Here is a 20,281-nt window from a genome sequence, read left to right as displayed (position 1 = left end):
ATTGTTGCGTCAGATACCAATCAAGTTGTAGAAGACACAGACGATCTGCTCTTGCAGAACTTCATTGTTGATTCAGATTCCAATCAAGTTGTAGAAGACATTCAGAAGGGCACACAAGGGGTATATGGTAGTGTCATTAGTGATATTAAGCTTCATGCTACTAGTTTTAGTTGCAATTTCATTTTTTGAAGGTAGAGAGAAATAAAGAGGCTCACAATCTAGCTAAGTTCTCACATTCGTCAGGTAAAGGGCGCTTTACCCCTAAAAAATAATAATCAAATCCAATCCATATGCGGGGCGAATTTAGGGTGGTTCAAGCAGTCATGTCAGATCATCCAACTAGGGTTTTAGATCTTGTACCAACTTGTGTTAGAAGCCCTGCTTATGTCATCTTGAGTTTTGATTGGGCCCCAGAAAATCAAGTGAAACTAAATCATGTTTTCAGTCATCTTTCCTCCCCTTTCCTTCAGGGTTTTGTTACTGGAACAAAAAAAAAGTCAGGTACCTTACGCATAGGTGCCCCTTTTTGTAAATGTATATTTTCCAACTCACCAAAGTTACAGTTGCATGAATCTAATTAACCCTTTATTCCAACGATTGCTGTAGTAGGAAATTCAACAGGTTCCAAAATTGCACCATACGGCATTAAGCAAGCAATCCAGGATGCATCCACACGTCAATGACCATGCTTTTTAACGACATAATACATCTGAATCATTTGGCAATGACTTTCACAGTAGCTAGTTACCGCATATGATTAAAACTCAACCAGGAGGAAGAATTTCTCACGCAGAAACTACTTCTCCGGTGGTGAGGTCAGCTGCCTTAGGTTGAACTTCGAAAGCTCTTTGTATCTCTCCACCACTCCAATCATGCATATAGTCTGCCCATGATTCAAACAATAGTTTATCAGGACCTCAACTGTGACCATCTTACTGCAGCTATATACTAGCCAGATAGAGAGAAACCACCAGATTAGATATTTCATATGGCCAATAGTATAAAATAATAAAGCAGCATGCTCCCGGGTGTCGCTTGGTGCAGCACTACTGAACAGATGAAGAGCCCATGTTGGACTTACTACAGGTATTTCATAATAGCGTAAAACAAACTTTTCCAAGTCTATTTTACCTCCAATCTGTAGAATGCAATAGGATACTGAAATGGAAATTGGTTTAACATGAAGTATGATACAAGCTGCTAGCTATTTATTATGTTCATTTCCTCCATCCCCGGATCCCAGTGCTACAATAAAATTTGGAGCACTGGAAGCTGCCTGGATAGTGGATACTGATCAAGGACCATACATTTTTTTTTTACTCCTGAACATTAAAAGAAACAACCCACGGTAGATAAATCAATGCACATTTTGTAATATCTCTGCACCAACAGGCAGGGACTTCCCCGAAAAAAGGGAAAAGGCATATGCACACTGTAGGTTGATTACTTTACATCTCATCGATATGGACCTAGTCCTCGCTTTATGTCTTATCCATCCAGTCGAATTGAGACTTTTAAATTTTCAGATATAAAGAAAACACAAGAGAACTATTTCTTCCAACTGATTTTTGTGTGGATCTCAAAGCAACTTTATGACAATGGACTGTGATGGTAGAGCTCATCGACAAATGTGTGCATGTGCAAATGCCTTTCTCGTAGACAAATACCACAATGGCAATACTTAGTACTCCTGCATTTTACTACCCCAAAACCTCATTTAAAAATCATCTTTGAAAATAGATAAAGTAATAATTGTGTTGTGAGAAGTGGGCATCAAATCATACGGATTTTTATGACAATTGTAGGACAAAAGCTTGTGTTTTGTTGAGGCACTTCCGCAAAATATAACACTAGAGATTTAATAGCAATTCAACTGTATTAGAGAATTTACCTTGGCAATCTGGACAATAATAGTCTTGTCGGGGTTGCTGAGGTCAACTTTGTGAGGTTGAGGTATAGATTTTGCAACTGCATTTATAATTTTCATTCTATCGATTCCTGTGTTTGACCTTGCTTCGTATAACACAGCAAACTGCAAAGATTGGGACAAGCAAGTAAGGTAATGAGTAGAATTTTGGACAGGAAAACAATAAAGCAAACAACTCCTATTTGGATAACTGCATCATTCTATCTGTTCTGTGGAAATAATAAATACAATAATAAACATTATAATGTACTGATGTTGGTGATGTTAGCTACTGAAACAATTGACTGCATTGGCTTGCTCATAAAGTGTGGCATATATGTGCTAAATTTTGTGGGAAACTACTTCCAGCACTTCCTTCCGGATGACGAAAGCACAGAAAATCATTACCAGGTCAATTCTATGGAAGATGGATGACATTTAGGAACCTATTGATGGAAATATGAAGGTATGAAGTATCTACCCTGGTAATGCTGCATACAGTCATGCCAATTGTCAGATAGGTAATTAATCTTGTTAGGCTTCTAGCCAACTTTAGACCTTGCTAGATGGGGTAGACACATCCAGCAATACAATCCATCTTTCCCCCTACCCACTATCTCCTCAATTACTGTTATACAGTGAAATAACAACTGATGAATTAGTTTACTCTGAAATGGCTAGGACAATCTCTCTTATCTATAAAATACGCAAGGTTCCATGTTTTGCCTCACTGTTCCGTCTCTACTAGTTCTTTTTTGCCCGCCGTTTTCTTTGTCCCACTTCCCAGTTATCTCCCCTCGCCTCCCTCACCCCGTCTCACTGCTACCCCCCACCTGGCGCTACAGGGTTCTCATCTGCTGCCGCTCCCCCTCCGGACACCCAATCTTCGACCCTGGCTCCTCCAGCGAGCCGCTCCCGGCAATGTCGCCCACCAGCCGCGGCCTCCCCAAGTCTCCTCTCCAAGTGATCCCGTGATGGAAAATTTATATAACTAATACAAGATAATATATAGATCTGAAGCCAGCTGGCTACCATGGTCTCAGCGCTTTGCCCTACGTTCTTTAACCAGACCATCCAGCAATCAAGTAAAAAAGTTACCTTATGTCCCGAAGGAGATTCTTTGGGGAAGTACTTTTCAACAAGTGGAGCAATGGCTCTTGTTATTTCCTCTTCTGAAGCATAACATACCACCTCAGCAGGCAACACCCTCAGAATAAACCTAGAGTACATTCAAGATGAAAGTCCATAAGCAAGAAAATAACTGCACACTCCATATGAGCAATGATATCATATCTTGATATATGAGACTTATGAAGAACAAAGAAGATAGGTTGCAATAATATAAATTCTGAACCTGGACATATGTTTACGAGTTGAAGCAGCCGAAGACATCATGCTTTGTACAATCTCAACTGGACCAGGGTCTCCATCTCTTTTGTGCATTTGAATGAAGATGCAACCATTGCAACCGGAATCAACGCTTGCAAACAGCCTCTGTTTGAAGTATGATGGTTTTCATCATATCAGTTATTAGTATATAAAGAACAGTGAGGCAAAGACAAAATATATGGACTAGTATGGTTGCATCATTTTCCTGTATCAGGGAATTGTTTCTAGAGGGAACAGTGATGCATTATGGAAGACTCTGATTCTCAATAAAGCCTCGGTGCCAAGTTACTAAAAATAATGGCTAAAATGAGAGGCATAATACATAACTCTCTCATCAAATGAGTTTTGAGTCCTTACAAGGCTTACTTGCCGTACTTAATTGCTCAAGTTTACTCACAACTGTACAGGGATCTGATAGCCAGAATAAAACAAGTACCGATGAATAAATATAGTAAAATATTACAGTTAACCTCTTAAGCTAGTTATGGGCAGACAGAAATACAGAAATCTTTCTATCTACAGCATGATTTTCCAAATTTAGGGCCTGTGCAATATTTCAATATTCGAAAATGACTTAAAGTACATCATGTGTTTGATAAGGGGAAAAGGATTTGGAGGAAGACTGGATTTTATTAGCATTCCTAAGTGAATACTTCTTTTATCTAGGATCCAGCAAAACTTCTTAGGAGCTATGAATATGAATTCCATGCTTTCATCTTACAAAAGAAAGGACATTTATGGATGAGTAAACTGCACCAAGTCTTTTTAGCACATCTGACTAAATTCAATCCTCTGCGCAGGTTTTATATGGACTATTTCCGAGCAGAAATGAGCACCTCCTGCGTATCTTAAGCTGTAAAATAAATTCAGAAAACAAACAGACCTTTTTCCTGTCCCCCAGTTGTTTCAGGTCCTCATCAATTAAATCATCAATAGGTATGTCATTGGACGCTTTTGGTTTACCAGTGAACTCTTTCGGTTTATCGTTGGACGCTTTTGGTTTATCACTAGTCTCTGTTGGCTTATCAGTGGACTCTTTTGGCTTATCATCAGTAGTCTCTGCTGGTTTATCAGTGGACTCTTTTGGCTTATCATCAGTAGTCTCTGCTGGTTTATCAGTGGACTCTTTTGGAGTATCATCAGTAGTCTCTGTTGTTTCATCAGTGGGCGCTTTTGGTTCTGTCTGTTCAGAAACCAGAGGATCTTCTATACGTTGCTTCTTTGGCGCTGATCCACCAGCAGTTTCCACTTGTTCTTCATCCTCCTTGCTGGCAATTTCCAAGGCACCAGGTACCTCTTGTTGCTGCTCAGATGACTTGGCTTCACCTTTTTCTGCATCATTTCCATTGTTAGCCTCCTCCACTGGATGACCTTCATCCTCGTCATCAGAGGAATCAGAGTCGTCAAACTTTATCTTTTTGTTCAGCGGCTTGTCAGGGATGCTCTTGGGCTTCTCATCAAATACTTTCCCGTCAACCAGGTCCTCGTAGAACTGCAGACCCACAATGGAGAATTGCATATCAGCAATTATTCTTGGGAAAAAAACATATTGGCAAGAATGGAGTATTGCATTCCCATCAACACATGGCACAATGAAACGTACAGCTCTTGCCGGAACACAAAGGAAAGCAAAATTGCATGATTTATTATGGTTATTACTACATGTCTTTTGCAGAGAAAGAGAGATATAGAGAGAGGATACACTAGGAACTGTATATAACCTAGATAGTGGTAAGATTCAAAGTCCCAAGCACAGGTATATTACAAGGAATAGCTCAGTGAGCTGCAGCTGTGTTCCTAATTTCAATCAGTCATCACAGTTATGAGTGAATTGACAAAGGTGTAAGCTGTCCCGCCACAATAACAAGCAAACTACAGTGAACACAAGATGGCACAGCACTATCACCGAACTTGAAGCGGAACGCATCCGTCTAAGATAGTGACTGGAACTGAATGAATAATTAAGATCTCGCACGAAGCGGCAGCTGGTGCTGCTGCGGCCAGGCAATACGACGAACACCTGCTGCGCGGGAGGCTCGGGCAGGCAAGGGAACAACAGATCACTTCGGTGCAGGCAACAAGGGAAGCGGCTTACGGTGTCCAGGAGGGAGATCGCCTCGCGGGTGGCCTGGTGCTCGCGGCCGCCGTCGCAGGTGATGAAGAAGCCCTGCACGCCGGGGCGCAGCGGGTACGCGCCCTTCCGCACCGGCTTGCCGTGGGGCAGGAACTTGCGCTTCCTCCCCTTGGTGTCGCCGCCGGCGGACGCCATCTGGTGTTGTGCTTGCCTCGGGGTTTCTCTAGGGTTTGCTCTGGGCCTCGCCTCGGCGGCGCGTCTATGCAGCAAGATCGTACGGCTATCGTTGTCTGCCGGGGCTATTTCTCGTCTGTCGCGAGAGCTACGATAGACGCGCCTCTGGCGCAAGCCTACTGGGCCGGCTTAGTACTCTAGCTTGCATTTTACATTTTTTAGGTTTTTTTCTTTGGGTTTTCTTTTTTTTCAATCTTTTTTTCATTTTCCATTTTTACTTTTAATCGGGTTTTGCAGATTTTTAAAAAAAATCAACACACATCTACATTTTCAATACATACTGTACATTTTTATACACATATAACATTATTTTATTCACGTTAAACATATTGTAAACACATGTATTGGTTTTTAATACATCTTAAATATTTTTAAATACAAGTTAAGTTAACTTAATTGATAAAATATATCTTTATATTATATGAACATTTTTTAAATGCCATGAAAATAGTTTTGAAAAACATGATTTTATAAAATGTCACATGCATTTTTTGAATCCTATGAAACTTTTTTTAATTGCATGAACATTTTTTACATTGACAAAATAATTTTCATAATGTCATGAATATTTTTTTGAAACATGTAATCATTTTCTTAAACGTCACGTGCAAATTCTTGAATGCCATGAATAATTTTTTCAATTATGTAAACGTTGTTTACTCTTTATAAACAATTTTATAAAATGTGAGGAGCGTTTTTCTGAAACACGTGAACATTTTAAAATATCACATAATAGTGCGGACATTTTTACATTGTATACACATTTTTGAACGCGTGATGAACACTTCTAAAAATTCATGGAATTTTTTATTCTATTTTAGAAATATAAGTAAATTAATAAAAGGAAAAATCATCCATTGGAGAGCCAACGCTCCTCCCACGTTGGGCCGACCCATTTATGAGGGGGGGAGCTATGATTCACCTTGCTACAAGCGAGGTATAGCCTTCCCTTAAAAAAGAGAGGTATAGCCCTACCCATCATTTTTCATCTTTCGGATCATGAAATAATGCAAGGGCGTGTTTGGTTCCTCACATCATTTTTAGGCTTCCTGGAAACATAGATAGGTGGAGCCTGTGCGGGAGAATACATGCTTTGGGCCAAGTTGTGCAACTTGACTGGATGCTCACGAAATCCTAGGCTACCTGGGCATCAATATGCGAGTAGTTCTTGGTTGCCTCTGTTTCGTGAAATCAATAGTTAATGGGCACCCCTTGTAAAGGTTATGACATCTCCTTTGATGGTGGTGGTAAGTGGTGTAGTGTATGTGCATCACATGTCGCAACCAGAGAGTTTTGGTGGTTTTCTCATCCACGCATTGTTTTTCTAGATTAGTTTTTTAAATGATTTACCTCTTGAACCATGCGTTCAAATCACAAATCATTCCCGGGGAAGCGGAAGTATGCTTATAGCGGGGATGGAGCACTAATGCGCTTCACCCAGAAGCACACACGTGCCACTTGCAGGCGTATTGTGCTTCACGCGGAAGCACACGGGTGCTCCGCGCTTTGAAAAACCAACAAAATCAAATAAATAGAGGGAAAAAGTAGAAAAAACATGAAAAAAAATAAAGAAAAGTGAAAAATTGCCCTGATGCGGAAAGCGTCCAACGCGCGGCACGTGGTGGCGCGCTAGGGTGGACCACGTGGAGCGTTTAGAGTGCTTCTACGCCTAGAAAGTGTCTGCTGGGACACCCAGCCAGGGGTTAACCTCAACTAGTCGCTCCCTGTATTTCTGGATTTAAGTTGGCCGTTGCTATGTTTGATTGCACACTTTTGGTCCGATTTTGTTAACAATCACACGTGTACATGTTACAATAATCCACAATACAGTAGATATATTCGTCTATGAGTGTCGAAATAGAAAACTTAAAACACAGAGTTGTGTGGAATAACAAGACGAAGCTGGTGGTCGAAGAAAATTTAAATGGTGGACCGTGCGCTATGAATTTGACAAAATGCGTCTAAAAAGCTTCAAACATAAATGGAATTAAATATTTAAATATTAAAAGTCAATGAAATGAGGAGCTCATCACCGAAATGAAATCACAATATCGATGTGCATCTTTTTCTTATAGAGCATCCCTTATCTTGAATCGAAGTACCATTGTATAGATTAGAATAGATTAAGTGAAGGAGATTAATGAAGGTAGGCAAAACAAAATATGTGTAAATTATGTTTGCCATGCAAATTATGTTTGCTTTCTCAAAAGTGATATTCCTAATTCTTTTTCCCAATTCGATGATAGCCATGCAAATTATGTTTGCTTTCTCAAAAGTGATATTTTTCTGTTTTAGGCTTTGAGTGTTACTAGGATGCCGCCACATCTATGCCCCTATCGGCCCATGGGTCAAGCAGCCATGCCATGGCCCATGGATATGGGCTAGTTATTTTTAATGTGTTTTACTTTGTTTAGCTAATCAATTAATGCCGTCGTCGTCGCCATCTGGGAAATTTAGGTCCCCTCGCCTCTGGCTGCCATGTTGGCGCTAAGAGGTGGGGGGACCTCGGAACTTCATGATCTCTATGTTCTTCGTCGGCGTCTAGTGATCATCATAGTTTTGCGACAATAAATTTTCTCTCATCATTTTGGCGGTGCCGTGAGATTACAGAGTTTTATGTCCTTGCTGATCCAATTATTCGGATCCGATGAGTTTATGTTTCTGTGTCAAGCTTTTTTTGTTGGTCTGATTCTTTGCGGAGGTGAAATCTTGCATCGACACCATGGTGAAGATATAGTGATTCGACATCTTGCACTTCTAGGGGGATCATCCCTGGCCCAATTACATTCATCGATCAAGTCTACCCATCTTTTTGATGGGCGACTCAAGGCGCTTTCCAAAATCATTATTGTGAGTGTTCGTGCGGGTGAAAGAGTGACAACATCATTGCTCCAGTCTAATTGCAGCCTCTTTACCGAAGTTTTCGAAGTATTTCTTCGAGCAAAGATTGATACCGCGGAGAAGGTGTTTTTAAGAGATTCCACTGTAGTTCTTAGTCATAGGAATTATTTTGTATAATTTTGGATCTTAGGCCCAAATCAGTGTACCTATAATTGTTATGAGTATGAATAAAGTTATAGGTGTTTAAAAAAACTAATCAATCAATTGATTACCTTTTTTCTAGAATCTCATAAAGCTTTTTTACGGCGACTGAATGTATTCATCATTGTGAACATCTAGTCGCCGTAATAAAGCTTTGTGAGATTTAAAAAAAAGCTAATCAATTCATTAAGAAAATTGTCATCGACAAAGCACTTCTATACTGCTCCGCAAGAAAATTGTCAAGCACATTTGTTAACCAATAAGAACCTCTAAAAAAACATCCGAATCTTTAAATTTATTTATTATTTACTTTGAATTTACTGTTTATCAGGGAGCATATGCACCTGAGAGCCAAAGCAGTCCTCCCAGAAATCTCCAAAAAAGTAAGCTTAATGCTACTTCTATCCTAGAACTCAGCTACAGTAGCACAACGATGATGGCATATAGAGCAGAGGGGCAAGAATTGAACAAACAAGAGAGATGTACGAAGCCAGGTATCCTCCAAAAATCTAACTTTTTCCCCATTACCAACTACCCATTTATACCCAAGTTTGAGAGCTTTATCGACCCATAAGACACCATGCCAGAATTTTGACGGGTTCGAGCATCTATTGGCGAAGATATTTGGGATAGATTTAAGGTATTTTTCATCTACGATTCTCTTCCAAATCTAGCCCTCATCAGCAATGCATGTATCTTTTGACTCAGTTGCCTAACAAGCATAAATTGACATCCCTGAGATTAGGAATCTCTAGTCCACCATGGCTCTCTTAGCCATACAGACCGGGTGCTAAACACAATTTTCTATTACCCTCATAGTCACTCCAGACAATGAGCTAGTTGGGTATGGATCATGTCTAATGCCCATTTATAGGGAACTTAAAGAAAGAGAGGAGATAAACAGGTATACTAGCAAGACTTCATGCGTGCTTTGCATGCATTCCACCGTGGTGACATGAGGGGTATGCACAAGATTAACAACTCACTTATCACTCTTATACCCAAAGTGGACGGGGCAGTTGACGTTCGAGACTTCCGGCCTTTGAGCCTTGTTCATGGCGCGATCAAGATTTTCTCTAAGACGTTGTCGGCCCGTCTTGCGGATGAGCTTCCGGAGCTTGTGGGAATTCACCAGAGCGCATTTGTACGCGTACGTTCTATACATGATAATTTTATGATGGTCCAGGGCATGGCTAGGCGCCTGCATGCTCTCAAAGTTCCGACTGTTATGGTCAAGCTGGATATCTCAAAGGCTTTCGACTCAATCCAATGACCATTTTTGATTGAAGTGCTATCGGCGATGGGTTCTACCACAAGGTGGATTGGTTGGATATGCGGACTACTAGCTACTTCCTCAACCAGAGTCCTTATCAATGGATTACCGGGAGCACCGATCTTTCCGAGAATTGGACTGCGGCAAGGTGACCCCATTTCGCCTATGATTTTCATCCTTGCTATGGAGGTGTTGCACAGGATGTTCTTGCGGGCAGCAAGCAATGGGGTACTGGAACCCCTTGCACCACAGGGTATGCACCAACGCCTTTCGATCTATGCGGATGATGTGATGATCTTCGTAAAACCGACGGCAAGGGAGCTGCAGTGCTGCGCCGAGATTCTCGACTGCTTCGGGATGGCCTCCGGTCTACGAGTTAACTTCCAGAAGAGCACTGCGATGCCAATTCGGTGTTCAGTTGAGCAAAAGGTGTTGACAAATGAGATGCTTGGCTGCATGATTGGATCTTTCCCGTGCAAATACTTAGGCCTGCCTCTAAGCATCAGGAAGCTGAAAGCACCCCAATTTCAGTACCTTGTGGACCAACTAGCGAACAAATTGCCTACTTGGAGAGGGTCCTCTCTACCTAAGAGCGGCAGACTACTTTTGGTCCAGTCGGTTCTATGTGCCATACCCCTATATGCTCTCATGGCTCTCGAACTACCACCGAAGACAATTGAGGCCTTGGAGAAAATATGTCGTGGATTCTTATGGTGTGTGAAACATAACGCGCACGGCGGTAACTGCTCAGTGGCTTGGAAACAGGTCTGCACCCCGTGATGGGCTGGTGGGCTTGGCATCCCCAACTTACGATGGTTGAATGCCGCACTGCAGGCGAGGTGGCTCTGGCTACGACGGACGAATGAGCTGAGACCGTGGACAGAATTTGAGATTAGCGTCACGAGCGAGGCAACAACAATATACCAGGCTGCGGTGCATACAACTATTGGCAATGGTGACAAGGCCCTATTCTGGGAAGATAGATGGCTTGATGGCAACAGGATACAAGATGTGGCACCAAGCATCTACGGTGTGGTGGCCCCTAGGACAAGGGCCTCGCGAACTGTACGCCAAGCTCTACAAGACAACGCTTGGGTGACAGACGTTGGACCCAATCTCGGGATAGAAAACATCGACGAATACTTTCAACTATGGGACTTGGTGGCTGTAGTAGATCTACATGAAGAAAGGGAAGACACCATCCGTTGGGCCTGGGAAGCCAACGGTTCCTATTCAATACGTGATGACCGACAAGTGTAGGGGATCTATCGTAGTCCTTTCGATAAGTAAGAGTGTCGAACCCAACGAGGAGCAGAAGGAAATGACAAGCGATTTTCAGCAAGGTATTCTCTGCAAGCACTGAAATTATCGGTAACAGATAGTTTTGTGATAAGGTAATTTGTAACGGGTAACAAGTAATGAAAGTAAATAAGGTGCAGCAAGATGACCCAATCCTTTTTGTAGCAAAGTACAAGCCTGGACAAACTCTTATATGAAGGAAAGCGCTCCCGAGGACACATGAGAATTATCATCAAGCTAGTTTTCATCATGCTCATATGATTCGCGTTCGTTACTTTGATATTTGATATGTGGGTGGACCGGTGCTTGGGTGCTGCCCTTCCTTGGACAAGCATCCCACTTATGATTAACCCCTATTGCAAGCATCCGCAACTACAAAAGAAGTATTAAGGTAAACCTAACCATAGCATGAAACATATGGATCCAAATCAGCCGCTTACGAAGCAACACATAAACTAGGGTTTAAGCTTCTGTCACTCTAGCAACCCATCATCTACTTATTACTTCCCAATGCCTTCCTCTAGGCCCAAACAATGGTGAAGTGTCATGTAGTCGACGTTCACATAACACCACTAGAGGAAAGACAACATACATCTCATCAAAATATCGAACGAATACCAAATTCACATGACTACTTATAGCAAGACTTCTCCCATGTACTCAGGAACAAACGTAACTACTCACAAATCATATTCATGTTCATAATCAGAGGGCTATTAATATGCATAAAGGATCTGAACATATGATCTTCCACCAAATAAACCAACTAGCATCAACTACAAGGAGTAATCAACACTACTAGCAACCCACAGGTACCAATCTGAGGTTTTGAGACAAAGATTGGATACAAGAGATGAACTAGGGTTTGAGAGGAGATGGTGCTGGTGAAGATGTTGATGGAGATTGACCCCCTCCCGCTGAGAGGATCGATGGTGATGATTTCCCCCTCCCGGTGGGATGTTTCCCCGGCAGAACAGCTCCGCCGGAGCCCTAGATTGGTTCCGCCAAGGTTCCGCCTCGTGGAGGTGGTGTTTCGTCCCGAAAGCTTCCTCCTTATTTTTTCTTGGGCGAAAGACTTCATATAGCAGAAGATGGGCATCGGAGGCCTGCCAGGGGCCCCACGACACTACTAGAAAAAGGCTTACTAGTGGCGCACCAGTTTTGCCTACTAATGGCGCACTACTGGTGCGCCACTAGCACCACGCCACTAGAATATTTTAGTAATGGCGCACCACAGGTGCGCCATTAGTATCCCACAGGTGCGCCATTAGTAACTGGTATACTAATGGCGCACCAGATGGAAGTGCGCCATTAGTAGCATTTTTTTTAAAAAAAAATCGTTTTTTCTTAATCTCAGGTCACTATTTCACATATGAGATATCCAACACATATATATACAACAAGCATCCATATAACAATCATATCCAACACACAAGTTTCATCATATATACATACATAGCCAACACATAGTTCCATCGTTACATATTACAAAAGTTTCACATTGTTCATCCAACATCGTTATCCATCCAACACCATATTACAAAAGTTTCACATAGTTCAGTTCTCATTGTTCTTCTCCTTCTCCTTCCTCAGCCTGATGCGCCAAGAGCGGCGAGGCGGTGGAGGCAGCTGTGGGATGTAGTCTTCTACCACAATTGGCGTGGTCATGTCGCCCAGCTGTGGGATCGCCGGCGCCACCACCGGTGCGTGGTCATTGTCAGGCACCACCACCATCGCGAGGCCACCTTCAGGCAGGACGGGCACGACCATCGCTAGGTCATCCTCAGCCACCACCATCTCTTGCCCATGGTCAGCCAGCACCATCTCTTGCCCATGGTCAGCCAGCACCATCTCTTGCCCATGGTCAGCCACCACCATATCTTGCCCTTGGTCAGCCACCACCAGCGCTAGGTCATCCTCAGCCTGATGCCCATCGTCATCCTGCAGCGGCCCACTCTGCTCCTCTTCTCCCCCACTCCAGTCCGGATCATCCTTCTTGCTGTCTTTGCTGCTGCCAGAATCGCTGCTGCTTTCGCTAAAGCCAGAATCGCTGTTGCTTTTGCTACAACCATAATCGCTGCTACTTTGGCTGTAGCCAGTGTCGCTGCTGCTGCTCCCATTGCCTGTCCAAATGCAACAATGGCCGTTAACAATCGATGTGAGACAAAGCCAAATGTAGAGGAATAAGAAGAGGCAGAACGCACTGGCATCTTCGTCGTCAGTGTAGCGCATGCGACACATAGTCGTGTTGAAAACCTTCACGATGAGCATTGTGGCGTCATCGTCGTACCTGAAGAGAAGAAAGTACCCGGTCCGTAGGTCGTAGGCACTGTAGAACTTCTCCCAGCCACGGCACAGGTACATGTGGCCCTCCTCGATCACCAACTCCACGTCCCACAGCCTGCGAACCCCGCTGCCGGCCTGTCGGAGCTTCACATTATGTGGCGGATCTTCACCCAGCATGTTCATAAAAGTGTCAGGCAGCCTCTGCAATTTGGGACAAGGAGTGATGTAGCAAACAACAGAGTTATCATAATGAGATGGGTGAAGGGGAGATCTCTCGTTTTATATACCTGCCTCGTGGCTGATACTGAAGTCCCAAGTATGATACTGAAGAACTCGAAAGCATCCAACTCGTACTCCGGTGAGGCAGAGCGGCGGTGGCTGCTTCCCCCCATCTCTGATAAGCAGCAGAAGAGACCAATTAGTACCAGGATTATACATCGACTAATTATACATCTGACCCCATTTATAAAACATGCGATGTATTCCACAATACAAAGAACAACTACCATTAATAGGTTGTTGTTTAGAAGGTTTCCCACATGTGTATCAGAGAACAAACATATGATCTAAGGTGAAACATTAGTGCCATGGTTAGTGGTAATTGGTAAATGCTATTTCTTTCTTTAGTCGATTTCATTTGCCTTGGTCTGAGAGAAAAAATGCTACAGTTAGGAAATGCAAATATCAGATTAGAAATTATGTAGAATAGATAATCAACTTTGCTGATTCCTAATAATAGACTTATTGATTGACATTTAGGATCAAAATGCAACCAATGAAAAAAGAAAACAGAGGATCAGAGACAAGCCATGTCTTGCATTGTTTCTATTTTTGTGTTTACGGAAGTACCTAATGGTATTTTTATGATGTTTTGCAGCTGGTGAAAACGTATGAAATTGCATTGTTTTGTAGCTGGTGAAAGAAGCACCTAATTGCATTAACACATGTCCAGTTCCAATAGAAATCTTGGTGAAAGATCGTGGATGTCGCCTAGAGGGGGGGGTGAATAGGCGCTTTAAAATAATTACAGTTTAGGCTTGAACAAATGCGGAATAAACCTAGCGGTTAATTTGACAAGCACAAAACCTACAACAACTAGGCTCACCTATGTGCACCAACAACTTATGCTAAGCAAGAGAAACCACTAAGTGATAGCAAGATATATGACAAGAAACAATATGGCTATCACAAAGTAAAGTGCATAAGTAAAGGGTTCGGGTAAGAGATAACCGAGGCACGCGGAGACGACAATGTATCCCGAAGTTCACACCCTTGCGGATGCTAATCTCCATTTGGAGCGGTGTGGAGGCACAATGCTCCCCAAGAAGCCACTAGGGCCACCGTAATCTCCTCACGCCCTCGCACAATGCAAGATGCCGTGATTCCACTAAGGGACCCTTGAGGGCGGTCACCGAACCCGTACAAATGGCAACCCTTGGGGGCGGTCACCGAACCCGTACACTTTGGCAACCCTTGGGGGCGGTCACCGGTACCCATCAAATTGCTCGGGGCGATCTCCACAACCTAATTGGAGACCCCGACGCTTGCTCGGAGCTTTACACCACAATGATTGAGCTCCGAACACCACCAACCGTCTAGGGCGCCCAAGCACCCAAGAGGAACAAGCTCAAGGGCACCAAGCACCCAAGAGTAATAAGCTTCTCAACTTGTAACTTCCACGTATCACCGTGGAGAACTCAAACCGATGCACCAAATGCAATGGCAAGGGCACACGGAGTGCCCAAGTCCTTCTCTCTCAAATCCCACCGAAGCAACTAATGCTAGGGAGGAAAATGAGAGGAAGAACAAGAAGGAGAACACCAAGAACTCCAAGATCTAGATCCAAGGGGTTCCCCTCACAAAGAGGAGAAAGTGATTGGTGGAAATGTGGATCTAGATCTCCTCTCTCTTTTCCCTCAAAACTAGCAAGAATCCATGGAGGGATTGAGAGTTAGCAAGCTCGAAGAAGGTCAACAATGGGGGAAGAACACGAGCTCAAAGGATAACGTTCAATGGGAAGAAGACCCCCTTTTATAGAAGGGGAAAAATCCAACTGTTATGTGCTCAGCCCGCACACGAGCGGTACTACCGCTCCACGAGCGGTACTAGCGCTCTGGCGGAAGAAGCAGGGAAAAGGAGCAACCAAACATGAACCTTGGGGCGGTAGTACCGCTTATAAGCGGTACTACCGCGCACCCCAGCGGTACTACCGCTGGAGGAGCAGAACACGGGACCAAAAAAAGTAGCGGTACTACCGCTGGAGGAGCAGAACACGGGACCAAAAAAAGTAGCGGTACTACCGCTGGAGGAGCAGAACACGGGACCAAAAAAAGTAGCGGTACTACCGCCCGACCGGAGCGGTACTACCGCTTATAGGCGATACTACCGCCCATCAGGGCGGTACTACCGCTTATAGGTGGAACTGCCGTGCCTTACTGCCGTGCAACTACTGCAAAACTCGACACGAAAAATGCAAGACCCAAAATCGAGGCGGTACCAGCGCGGAACCGTAGCCGTACTACCGCTTATGGCCATAGGCGGTACTACCGCTTTGGACAGCGGTACTACCGCTTGGGGTGATAAGCGGTACTGCCGCTCTGGCCGCGGTACTACCGCTAGGAAACCAAAACTGCCATAACTTCTGCATATGAGCTCCGAATTGAGCAAACTCAAGCTTGTTGGATTGAGAAAGACGAGTAGCATCAAAACAGCAAAACTCCTCTATTTGTTGGCAGGGAAGGTATGCCAAAAAATAGAGGAGTGAAACCTCCAACCGAGAAGAACCGGCATAACCTCCAACATCGAAAACATCATAGAAGATGCGAGTGAACTCCGTTTTCGATGAACTCGAGCTTGTCATCAAGATGACCATAAGCTCCAAAACTCACAAAGAGAAGAACCAAACAAGAACCAACAAAGATGATGCAAGGATGCAATGGTTTGAGCTCTCTATGAACGATACGATCAAGCTACTCATCGAGAGCCCCCCTTGATAGTACGGCAATCGATCCTATAACCCGGTCTCCCAACTACCATCATGAGACCGGTAAAATAGAAAACCTATCAAGAGCAAACCTTTGCCTTGCACATGGTCCACTTGAGCTAGATGATGACGATCTTGACTCCCTCAAGTTGGACCACCTTTCTTGGTTGTGTTGGCTTGATGAAGACTAGTTGATTGCTCCCCCATACTCCACTATGGGTGAGCCACTCTTCCGCACATCTTCACCAGTCCATTGTCACCACAATGGACGGCAAGCTTCAAGCATTTGATCTCGTCATGATGCTTCACTTGAACTTGCGCACCGCAACATCTTCACAAGTCCATTGTCGCCACAATGGACGGCAAGCTTCAAGCATTTGATCTCTTCATGATGCTTCACTTGAACTTGCACACCGCAACCTAACCCCACAAAGAACTCTCACGAAGATCATGGGTTAGTACACAAAGCGTAATCGACAATGCTTACCACACCATGGGATCGCTTGATCCCTCTCGGTACATCTTGTGCGCTTTGTGTGTTGATCAACTTGATTCACTCTTGACTTAGTCTTGATCAACCTTGACTCTTTCCAACTCTCTTCATTTGGATGATGTCTTGAAGGTAAACATGAATGATCACACAATCTTCTTCTTCAAGACATGCTTGCAATAAGTTCTACTCTCACATGATCAATCTTTGGATAATTCCTTAATAACACCTTGGTCACCACATAAACTCCTTGAAACCAACACATGGACTTCAAGAAATGCCTATGGACAAATCCTTCAAATATAACTCAAGGCAACCATTAGTCCATAGAGATTGTCATCAATTACCAAAACCAAACATGGGGGCACCGCATGTTCTTTCACTTGGGGTACATTCATGCTTGAGACCCATAACAGGAGCTTACTAGAATTATGCATGCATTAACACATGCATCAAGCACCAGCTGCATTGTTTTGCAGCTGGTGAAAGAAGCACCTAAACTACAATACCTTACATGTAAGCAGTGCAAAAGGAGATGAAGAAGATATCAGTTGCTAAACCCGACAGCAATTGTTACACCGCTTTAATATCTCTCAACACTTTCTAGTAGCAACTAACAACCTGTATCATCACATAAGGTTTGCCCTATTGAAGTTTTGCACGATTTGGAATATATAACAGTTAATGATGTAATATGGCAATGAATGCATTAAAAAAACTAAGACATGTGGAAGAGTGGACATTGTACCTGTCAAGGGAGAGGATTGCTCTGCGACACCACCACTTCTCAAACTTGGCCTTCACAACACACTACATAGACAGATGTAAACTAAAATATGAATTCCTTTGCACTGGGATCATAAAACAAAATTATTAGAACTGAATCATATAGTAATTAATCACAATCTACAGGGCTGCTGCACTCTAATCTTTGCAAAAGAACAAAAAAATAACATTGTTTTAACCTAAACAGAAGTGCCAAATACTAAACAATGACCATTGTTGTTATACTAGTGAACTATCTGCTAGAGATTCTACACCCATACTGAAAGCAATGTAGGAGGCTACGAGCCTGGCTCAAGAAGGAATACTCCAACAGGCTATGCATTCCCAATGTTTGGTGTGTGACTGACTTTTGTGTACACTAGGCCATCACTGAATACACGAGTATGATATCCATATCAGAGGTTGATGAATACAGATGTTGTTATGTTGATTACATCTGCGTGTGTGCAAAGTGGTCATAGTGAATTAGAAAATAACAGAAACAGAGGACCCTCTTTTAAAGTGCTCGCAATTGTTTTTTAGTTTGATATGTCTTCACAATATGGGTGTGTGCATTTCTCAAATACAGAGGCCCTATGATCTTCTTAACTTATCTGGAAAATATTATTCGACATTTCAGGCCTTGGATTACTGTCAGCTACGAGATGAAGTTCGGAGAAAGGAGCTAAAACTTGACTCACCAAGTCTGCTCTATATTGTATCATACAGTTCATATTTTGTTTCTTCGGAAATTTCTGAAATTCAAAGTTACCCTCGAAGTGGTAGAGAATGGACAGAACTAGAGCATGGGCCATTGTCAGCTTCTGTGTTAGTACCTTGAGCCCTGGTCACCTTGAGCTTCTGTGTTATTACCTACGAGCTGCCACCTTTTTGGCGCACCAGGGAGCTGGAGTGGCTGGAGGTCGAGCTGGGCTGCTAGACGTCGACGGGGCGGATCTCGACTGCGAGGGAGTCAGTCCATGATGATGGAGTCGGCGCTGGACAGGTGGGAGGGAATGGGGAATGGTGGAGAGAGGGAGGAAGGAGGAAGGAGGAGAGGTACCTGGTCGCTGGAGGGGTCGGGGTCGGCGAAGGGGTCGCGGTCGGGATCCGAGCTCTTTCGAGTCCTCGCTCGCCGCGGTCGAAGGAGAGCAGGGGCCGGTGGCGGAGCACGGCAGGGGCAGGCGGGATGGGCGCGTCGGGGCCGCGCTCGCCGGCGTGCAGGCGCGGCGGACGGAGGGGGCGGAGCAAGGGGCGGCGGCGTACGGTTGGGGTCGAGGAGTGGGGGATCTGGCGAGCGAGGGAGGGAGGGAGGCAACAGTGCGAGGGGAACAAGTATAAAAATTCTAATGGCGCACCTCCCCCTGGTGCGCCATAAGTACGTCGATTCTAATGGCGCACCTCCCCCTGGTGCGCCATTAGAATTTTGTTTTACTTACTAGCCCGACTGGTCAGGTTATATCCCACCTAACCCTATCTCCATCAGAACATGCCCACTAGCCCGACTGGTCAGCACGCAGCACACACACTAGGAGGTCCTGGGTTCGATTCCTAGGCTCCCCAATTTTTTTATGCATTTAAAATGCTGTTTGATATTTATTTGTGTTTAAATATGTTCAAACTTGTTTAAATCATAACAGTAATTTTTTTTAAATAAAAACAGTAATAATTTTTATTAAAAATGCATTTAAAATGCTGTTTGATATTTATTTGTGTTTAAATATGTTGAAACTTGTTTAAATCATAACAGTAATATTTTTTTTATAAAAACAGTAATAATTTTTATAAAAACAGGGTGCGGGGGGTGCTCGGCGGCGGTGGAGCGGGGGAGGGTGCGGTGGGTCGTCGGGGGTTGCGGGGGGTGCTCTGTCCTTGTCGTTACCGGTGTAGGATTCCATCGTTACCCCGGAGTTCTGATAACCATCGCTCTTCATGTCCTTGTCCTCGGTGTAGAATGTGTAGCTGTTGAATGTGAGGTGGAGATTGCGGCGCGCGCGGGCGAGGGCGAGGTTGGTGTCGGCCCTGCGGCGCTGCTCCGGCGAGAGTGGGGTGGGGTCGGAGGGGAGGATGGGGAGAGGGAGGCGGCGGGGGCGCGGATTGGGAGCGGACGGAGAGGAACTGGCGCGGGGGAGAGGGACGAAGGGGGACTGGCGAGGGAGAGGGAGGAATTAGCTATAGCATTCATTTGTGACGGTGGAGCAGGCCGGAGAGGGTGCAGGGGGTCGTCGGCGGCGGTGGAGCGGGCCGGGGAGGGTGCGGTGGGTCATCGGCGGCGGTGGAGCAGGGGAGCTAGGGTGCGGTGGGTCGTCGGCGGCGGTGGAGCGGGGGAGGGTGCGGTGGGTCGTCGGCGGCGGCGGTGGAGCAGGGAAGGGTGCGGTGGGTCGTCGGCGGCGGTGGAGCGGGGGAGGGTGCGGGGGGTCGGCGGCGGCGCCCGGTGGAGCGGGGTAGAGGGTGCAGGGGGTGCTCGGCGGCGAGGGGGGCCGGATCTGGCGAGGTGGGATAGCGATCGTGAGATGGAGGGGGATCGAGATCAAGTGTCC

General features: G+C 44.5%; 1 protein-coding gene across 1 annotated transcript; it reads right to left on the bottom strand.

Annotated features, from left to right (window-relative positions):
• Positions 1-568: 568 nt before the first annotated feature.
• Positions 569-5,679, bottom strand: LOC123051602 (uncharacterized). Its single transcript, XM_044474535.1, has 6 exons — positions 5,391-5,679; positions 4,179-4,787; positions 3,261-3,400; positions 3,005-3,125; positions 1,892-2,032; positions 569-883 (listed from the first exon to the last, which is right to left on the bottom strand). The coding sequence occupies exons 1-6, from the start codon at positions 5,562-5,564 to the stop codon at positions 797-799; spliced, it is 1,272 nt and encodes a 423-aa protein (XP_044330470.1). The 5' UTR covers positions 5,565-5,679; the 3' UTR covers positions 569-796.
• Positions 5,680-20,281: the final 14,602 nt, after the last annotated feature.

Source organism: Triticum aestivum, chromosome 2D (genome assembly GCF_018294505.1).
Source record: "Triticum aestivum cultivar Chinese Spring chromosome 2D, IWGSC CS RefSeq v2.1, whole genome shotgun sequence".
NCBI classification, from domain to species: Eukaryota; Viridiplantae; Streptophyta; class Magnoliopsida; order Poales; family Poaceae; genus Triticum; species Triticum aestivum.
The sequence above is the reverse complement of the archived record's forward strand: the minus strand, read 5'-3'. Positions and strand labels throughout refer to the sequence as shown.